We start from the raw sequence: 7,851 nt of genomic DNA on the forward strand, positions 1-7,851 counted from the left end.
CATAATGCATAGTGCCATGTACAGAACAATGCTGACTGTGTGCCGACAGTAAATGTCAATGTTTGTCAGTGAGTCATCTTACTGAGTACCACTATCCAGACCAGCATCTGTTTGAGTTTTTTTGGGGGAAACTCTGGTTCACCAACAAATGTTCCTATTCCTGTGGGGCCTCGTGTCGGCCAAGCCTCGACGGCTAGACACTCGGATGTCCGCACGAACACGTCTGAAAGTCAATTTGGTGCAATTTCTGTCACCATCAACCCCCCCGACACAGTAAACCACACCCATATGGTGTTTCGGCCTGCCAAAAAACTGCTAAGGATGACTCCACATTGTAAGATAAAGAGGATGTGCTCCACGGCACACGGGCAATTAGGCAACTTCGTCGGCGCCCTCGTTTCAGATGCCGTGTGAGCTACCTGGACCCGTGCTGCTGTCACCGCGCAAAGGTTCCGCTAATTTTGCTCTTGTTAGACTGTCCTTTACTTCCTCTCTCCCTCCCCCCCGCTCCCCATCTGTCCTCCTCCCCTCTCCCTCATCAGGCCTATCTGCAGTCGGACGATTACAAAGACGATGTGTGACAACTTGAAATGTGATAAATGACTCTCTCTCTCTTCTGTGTGTGTGTGTGTGTGTTCATCTCTCTCTCTCTCTCTCTCTCTCTTTTTCTCACTCCAGATGTACATCCAAACCACCACGCTGACGATCTCTCTCAGCCTGTCTGCCTCCGTGTCTCTGGGGATGCTCTACATGCCCAAGGTCTACGTCATCCTCTTCCACCCCGAGCAGAACGTCCCCAAGCGGAAACGCAGCTTCAAGGTGAGGAGGACCCGAGGAAACACACGCCGAGTCAGTCATGGCTTATATTATTATTTCTAGTTTTGACTCGATGTGCTGGCTCATGCGAAATGAGATTCACATGAATAAAATGAGCTTCATCAGCAAACACTGTGAAAACACATCAACCCATTTAGATCGCATGCGAAAGATGTGCGTTTGTACCTTTAAGACCGGGGGCAACATGTGTGTGTTAACATGTTTAAGACCTGCTGGGACGTCTGCGTGCATGTCCCTTTAGAGCCAGATGAGACATGTGCGTCTCATCCATGATGTCATTGGAAATACTCACAGGAAAGGCGTTTATCAGCCCTGCAAATTGTTTTTTAACCAGCGTTTCACACAGCGACTGACGCTCTAAGGGTGGTGAGCAATACTGACGCAGATTACAGCCGTTTTTTATTGATGAAAATAAAGATTCAGCTTCGGACCAAGCCTCAGTCTGTGACAGACCTTTTGAGGATGAGTAAGAAAGGCTTTCTTTGCTGCGAGGCTGCCGGCTTTGTTATTTTTTTTTTTTATGTTTCAAACCTCAAGGAAACAGCAATGTCGGCTCTTCAGAAACCACTTTAGGTGTCAGGTCATTTCTAAACAACACAACAGGTCATAGGGGGCGGTTTCACTCACCGGCTTAGCTCTTAAAGGAATAGTTCACCCGGAATGACATCTCACTTATATGCTCACACCTATAAGGCGTCCTTCTAAGTTACACTGAGAAGGACGCCAGTGCAGTACTAGATCCATACCACATTGATTATCCTTTTTTTTATTAATTTATTATAATTAATATACACACATACAGGCGATTGTGACAGCTGCCACCATGTCGGGAAAACTGGTCCAGAAGGGAGACCGGCCCAACGGAGAGGTGAAGACCGAGCTGTGTGACAGCATGGAGACCAACAGTGAGTAAGAGAACACCAAAGTTTTATACCTATACATATAACAAACTAATGAAACTAATACTAAAATCCGATCTATAACTGTAACTGGAATAACCCCTAACAAGCTTTTTACTGCGTAACAGTATTGACATAATAGAGACAATTCTATGTTGGACAGAATAAACGGTCATAATGCAGATATAAAAAGTATATAACACAAACACTATAGTTCACATACATGAAAGGCCGTGGATTTTATAATGATTGAGGTAAGAGAGACTCAAATAATCAAAGTAGAACTCCACACAACAAAGAACATTTCAGTCCCTTTAATATGACTGATGTTTTTATTGTTAGAGAAAATGAAAACATTTTTAAAATGGAATTGGTTCTTATCTGACCCGTACGACATCCTTTCACCGAGCTTGATTACCAAGTCTCTCCTGTAGTTTAGGTTTAATGTTGCCCGATAACAACGCAGAAGAAAACATAACCACCTTGGTAGAGATAAGGAATAAAACTCCTGGCATGTGTGTATTTTAATTTCAGTTTGAACTGCTTGTGGAATGGCACAGAGGCTCTCATACCAACAAAGAAACATTTCCCTCGTGTACATTTACGTGTAGATGTACACCACATTTTACATATTGCTATCGATTTCAATTTTGCTGCTCAATCAAAATTTGAAATTAACTCCACGCCTGCCTTTTGTGTGTTTGCAAACTGAAGCAGCTGCAACAGTGACAGTTGCTTGTGATCGTGCGGTGCCTGTGTGTGTTTGTTTGTGTGTGTGTGTGTGTTCTCTCCGAGCTCTGACAGTGAAGCACTGTTACATCCACTTCAAAGCTCTGTTTTGTGTTGCGCTGCTTCTCCTGTGTCAGCGGTCTGCAGATGAAACGGCTGCGGTGTGACACGCGCTGCTGTGTCAGACTGCATGTGCACGTCACTGTGTGTGTGTGTGTGTGTGTGTGTCTCTGTGGTTTTTACGCATGCTTCTTTTGTGAGCCTCAATCGATCTGCTTTAATCCAGTCCTTTGCTGTTCATGTGTCGATCTCTCTCTCGACTTGTGTTCACGTCTGTTATAAAATGAGCGAATAATGATCCACGTGTGTGTCTGTGAAGTCTGTGGTTGCCGGGGGGGTCATAAATGGTTTCAGACTGGCGGAGGCAAACCGTGCTTTTCTGTCAGCACTTTATTATGATCGGTGCAGACAGGAGGTCACAGTTCGCTCATAGAGTAGTTAAACTGCTTAGTCATCCCTTTACATAATTCACTTTTCCCAAAGTTTGCAAATTAGCCAACTCCTCGCGATCCAGGCAACAGTTAATTAACACAACAGCGACGGGCAGGATGCGAGGATCAGTGTCTCCACTTTGTCTTCCATCGCCTGACATTTTGCTGAAGAGCGCTTTTCAGGAAATGTCAATGAAAAGCATTTTGCAAGTCCCAAATGAAAGGGGAAGAAAAGACCTCTGTTTTCATCAAGGCCCCTTTTTTTTCTCCAGCGGTGGGATGGAGAAACAGAGATGGATAGGAGAAAATAGAAGTGTTTGTGTGAAAGCGTTGATGTATAACAATGCTGCAGTTAGAGGCTCGCGGTCGCTGCATAGCATTGACATTTACCATGGAATGCTTGAGGGGACGCGGGACATAATGGGTTTGACAAAAAAGCCCCGACTACTCAGGTAGACTGTGGATGTGACACCGTGACGTGAGCCTCTGTCGCAAAATCTGCTCCTGACTGCTTCCTGATCGGTTTCTTTTCCTCTCTTCTCCTCCTCAATCCATCCAATCCATCTCTTCTCCTTCTTTTTCACCTCCTTTCTCCTCTTAAACATCTCCACTCCCCCTCCCATCATCACTCAGCTTCATCAACTAAGACGACATACGTCAGTTACAGCAATCATGCCATCTGAAGGGACCACGGACGCCGGAGAAGGGGATTGGACAGGAGAAAAGGGGGCGTGACTTGGGGCAGGGCCGAGCGAGAGAAGACGCCACCGTTCAAAAGTCTTTCGGCTGGAAAACAGGCCGAAAAAGGCAGAAGCGCCCAAATCAAGCATGAGACATTTTGTATTGTTCCACATCAAACCGAAGAGGGTTGGGACCACATCAACAGCCAGTCAGTGTGCCTGCTTTCCCGATGCTCACAGCTCATTGGTCCTGCCATGAAGTTACCTGTTTAAAAAAAGAGAAAAAAGAAAAAAGAGGGTATGAAAAAGGTGACAAACCACAGGACGCTGTGGTGGACAGAGTCCCCATTAAAACCTACAAAAGATATTTAAAAAAAAAAAAAAAAAAATACACATAAAATTGAAAATATAAAGAAAAAACTCAGAAACCTTGTACACATTATATCTAAAAGGACAAAGGTGGGCCCGGGAAAGAGATTTAAACAGATTACATTTTAAAAAAGATATTTAAAAGAGAAATGTACGAGAAAAATCTACGAGACTCAAACATGTTTGTTGTTATTCTCTACTTGTAAGTATTTTTGTGGTCGTGACGATTTTTTCATTCTTGTCTCACCGTTGTCTGATGGATCGCCCTTGCATAATGAGATGAGTGTGTTTCCTCCTGCTGTCTTGGCTAACCAGGTCGTAGCCTTGGGTCGTGAACCTGTAAAATGCCATGGTTGAAGCATGCCAGTTTTTTATACAAAAATGAAGATTTATTTATAATAAAGGAATGTTTTGCAAATGTGTAGATGGGTGGTGGTGCTTTTGAGAAGTGGGGTGACTAAGGATTCCTTGAATTCTGCATAATCGTTGGATTTATGTGTTTTACCCGGTCATGTTGCAACATTTTATATGATGCATAAAACATTTAGAGCTATTTAGCAAATCCCATGGTCGCAGAAAACATCTATTTCCAAGAAAATGTCTTTGCACAGTTTGTCCTATTTATTAATTTATGCCCATGAAATGCTCTTAAGTCTCCTCTGGCCTCGTCTGCAACTCCCTCTTAACCCCAAAAGTATAAAGTTGATAGGAAAGAAAAAAAAACTGCTGGGAAGAAGGGAGTGAGCGTGAATGAGGGCGAGACAGACAGATATCTGAGCGAAGTGGACAGAGCTCCCGTCTCTGTGCACCCACAACAATCCGGCAGATGTCCAACCTTCAAAAATACATGAGAGCTAAGAAAGAAACAGTCAACTGCATCAGTGAACCTGTTCTTGCTGGAGAGGAACAATCAATAACGCTGAAGGCAAAGTGAAATGACAAATCACATCATTAAGAGGAGGGCGGCGTGCCCCCGACACAGAGGCGTCAGATTGAAGCTTGTAAACATTCGAGCCAGTCCGCTCTTGCGAATGTGCTCTCTTTGACTTCTCTCTCCGTGTGGTCGTGTCTCTTCTTGATGCCATGAAACGTTACCTCGGTGACAAGGTGGATGTTTGATATAATCCCTGTAAAAAAACTGCTTTTCTTCCGTAAGCATAAAAATCACAGGTAGAATTTCTGCGGTCTGCCATCGCGTGTTCTCTCGGCCGTGAAATCTCCTCGAGGGAAACACTGAAATCTGAGCCATTTATTTACTGGAAGCTGGAGGAAAGATTAAAATGTGTTTCGTGACCCAAAGCTCCATGGGCCTGCCTCCTGAGTCAAAGGGAACTATCCTGTGTTTAGACATGATGACTGAGGACTTGTGCCTTAATATGTAATACATGTAGACCTGTTGTTGTGATGCGAAGGGGACTCAGAACCACAATGACAATCCTGAAATGCTTTTTACCATGTTTCTAATGTTAGTGCAGTGTGGTGACATATTAAGATTTGGTGATTAGCACAAAGCAAAGCTAAACACAAAGATTTGGACTGAAGAATTATGCCGGATTTAAAAAAAAAACTGACCTTGTGACTCTTCATTAAACGCTACCCAAAGTCATTAGAGTTTATCCTCAGGGGAGCATGACTTTCAAATTCCATGGTAATCCATTCAAATTTTTTGAGAATTTTTACTCGAATAAATGTTAGAGGAAAAGTCACAGGAAGACCAAAGTCATGAGTACTCCGTCAGGGTTCAGGGTTCATCCTCTGCAGACAACACATGTCTGTACAAAACTCTATTGGGATCTTTTCAATGGTTTGAGAAATATCCGTCTAATAAAGAAATTAGCTTGAGGAAAAGCCACATCATCATCAACGTCATTAGAAATGCATTAGGGTCCCATTAGGATTCCATTAGGGTTCATCCTCTGCAGACCACAAATGTGAATCCATCCCGTAGGTGTTGGGATATTTCTTTACAGGTCGACATTGGCCATACATCCATGTTGCTGTCACGTGTTAAACACATGATGCATTTCTGATACATCCTGAATTGACTCCTCATCTTCTGTGACTGATTGATTCAAGATATCATGATCTCAACCAGACGTCAATAACGCCCCATATTCTGTCTCGCAGCCGTGTCAATAAAGCTCTTAACCGCCAAACACACGTAATGAAACAGAACTGTCCAGGGATCCGTGGCTGTGACCTGTAACACAAATTTGTCATCACGTGTAAATGTGCTGTTGAGAGTCCCCCCCCCCCCCCCCCCCCCCGTGCTTCTTGAAGGAAAGCAGATGGCGGACGTTTTGACCTTGTTGTCGCGCGGTGCAGCTGGTCCGTGTGCGGGACGTGTTGGGTGTGATTAATTAGCAGCGGATCAGACTGACAGTGACTGAGCGCAGGTGTGGACGGCCGGTGCTCCCCCCCCCGCCCCCCCCCCCCCCCGCCCGACCTGTTCTACTTCATCTTATTTTACCTCTCGAGACGGTTTAAGTATGTGAAAATATAAAGAAGCATAAAGATTGTTCAATTTGATACTAAAATCGAAAAACTTTTTTGCATTTAAATTCACAAATTAAACCCTATTTGAAAAGAGTTTTATGTTTATAGTATAATAAATCGCTTGATGTATCGGCTTTGTTTTATTCTCCCAAAAGACATTTTAAGTAAGTAAAAATTAGACCCATAAAAAAAAACTACTAAGCAATTCATGACAGTTTGGTAATGAAACAAACTGCTTTTGCATTTAAATTCACAAATTGAACCCAACACTCATTGTAATTTACGCACACAAAAATAAGATGCAAATACTTATAAACAATTCATGATCATTTGATGCTAAAACTATATCTATGCTATATTTAATATTGACCATAAAACCTCCACTATTATCACAAATCAAATAATAAAACAATATTACAGTGAATCAGACACAGTTTAATTACTGATCCAGTCTATAGTGTGGAACGCAGGGGAGATGAAGTCTGGCCTTTTCATGCATTGACCTTAGCTCTGAATTATGGGATCTCTGAAGGTGACCTGTCCAGGCATCGTTCCACTGGGACCTCGTTAGGTAAAAAGTCCCCTGACGACCTTTCCCAGTTAGAGAAACCAGTTCCCTCACTGCACGAGCAGGATGAACAGCTCAGAGGAAGAAACTGGTTCTTGTGGGCTTTTCCTCACATCAAAAATAATAAAAAAACGATTTCTCCCATCCCCATGTTTGGTTTTGTGAGTGTTTCTGACACCGCACTCTGGGCAGTGCAGGACACGCTTTCCACCAGAGGCAATAATCCATGTCATCTCCAGCCCACTAATTCAATTACCAATCTCAGACTGCTGCTCGTGTGACCAGTGAAACAGAAAACTGTGGGCGGCTAAAGGAAACTGCTCTCTTTACGAAATCCCACTTCTTCCCACTTGAAGTACAACTGTTAACGTGTGTGTTTGTGTTGGAAGAAAAGAAGAAGACAAAAAAGCAGATGGTCCACAGCTATGTGTCCATGAGCGCGGAGAACTGAGACTTTGAGACAACGGGGCTTATCGGCCTGTTGGATGCGGTTACGCTGGTAACCACACCAGATGTCAGTGTCAGGGAGATGGGTCCTGATCTGGATCATATTTTAGTTTCAGAAACTTGACATTTTTCTACTGCGTTTCAAGTTAAGAACACTTAAGCAAACATCTCGATCATGGAAGAGGTTTGATTAAGCTAAGGGGCGATATCTGTATTTCAGAGTACAAACTTTCACATACTGACTTATCCGCTAATACGTAGTTGTAAATTATTCCTCAGATGTTATTTTCAAACCTGTATGAAAGAGAAATGTAACTGAGGCTTGATGTATTTTA

General features: G+C 43.2%; 1 protein-coding gene across 1 annotated transcript in view; it reads left to right on the forward strand.

Moving 5' to 3' along the window:
* Positions 1-4,410, forward strand: part of grm8a (glutamate receptor, metabotropic 8a) — a gene marked incomplete in the record, with an annotated part of 210,743 nt that extends 206,333 nt beyond the window's left edge. The window contains 3 exon segments of the mRNA XM_062383200.1: positions 679-819; positions 1,640-1,746; positions 3,590-4,410. Coding sequence (XP_062239184.1) covers positions 679-819; positions 1,640-1,746; positions 3,590-3,602 — 261 coding nt within the window.
* Between the last annotated feature and the right edge of the window lie 3,441 nt (positions 4,411-7,851).

The sequence above is a fragment of the Platichthys flesus genome, chromosome 23 (genome assembly GCF_949316205.1).
Source record: "Platichthys flesus chromosome 23, fPlaFle2.1, whole genome shotgun sequence".
Classification (NCBI taxonomy): domain Eukaryota; kingdom Metazoa; phylum Chordata; class Actinopteri; order Pleuronectiformes; family Pleuronectidae; genus Platichthys; species Platichthys flesus.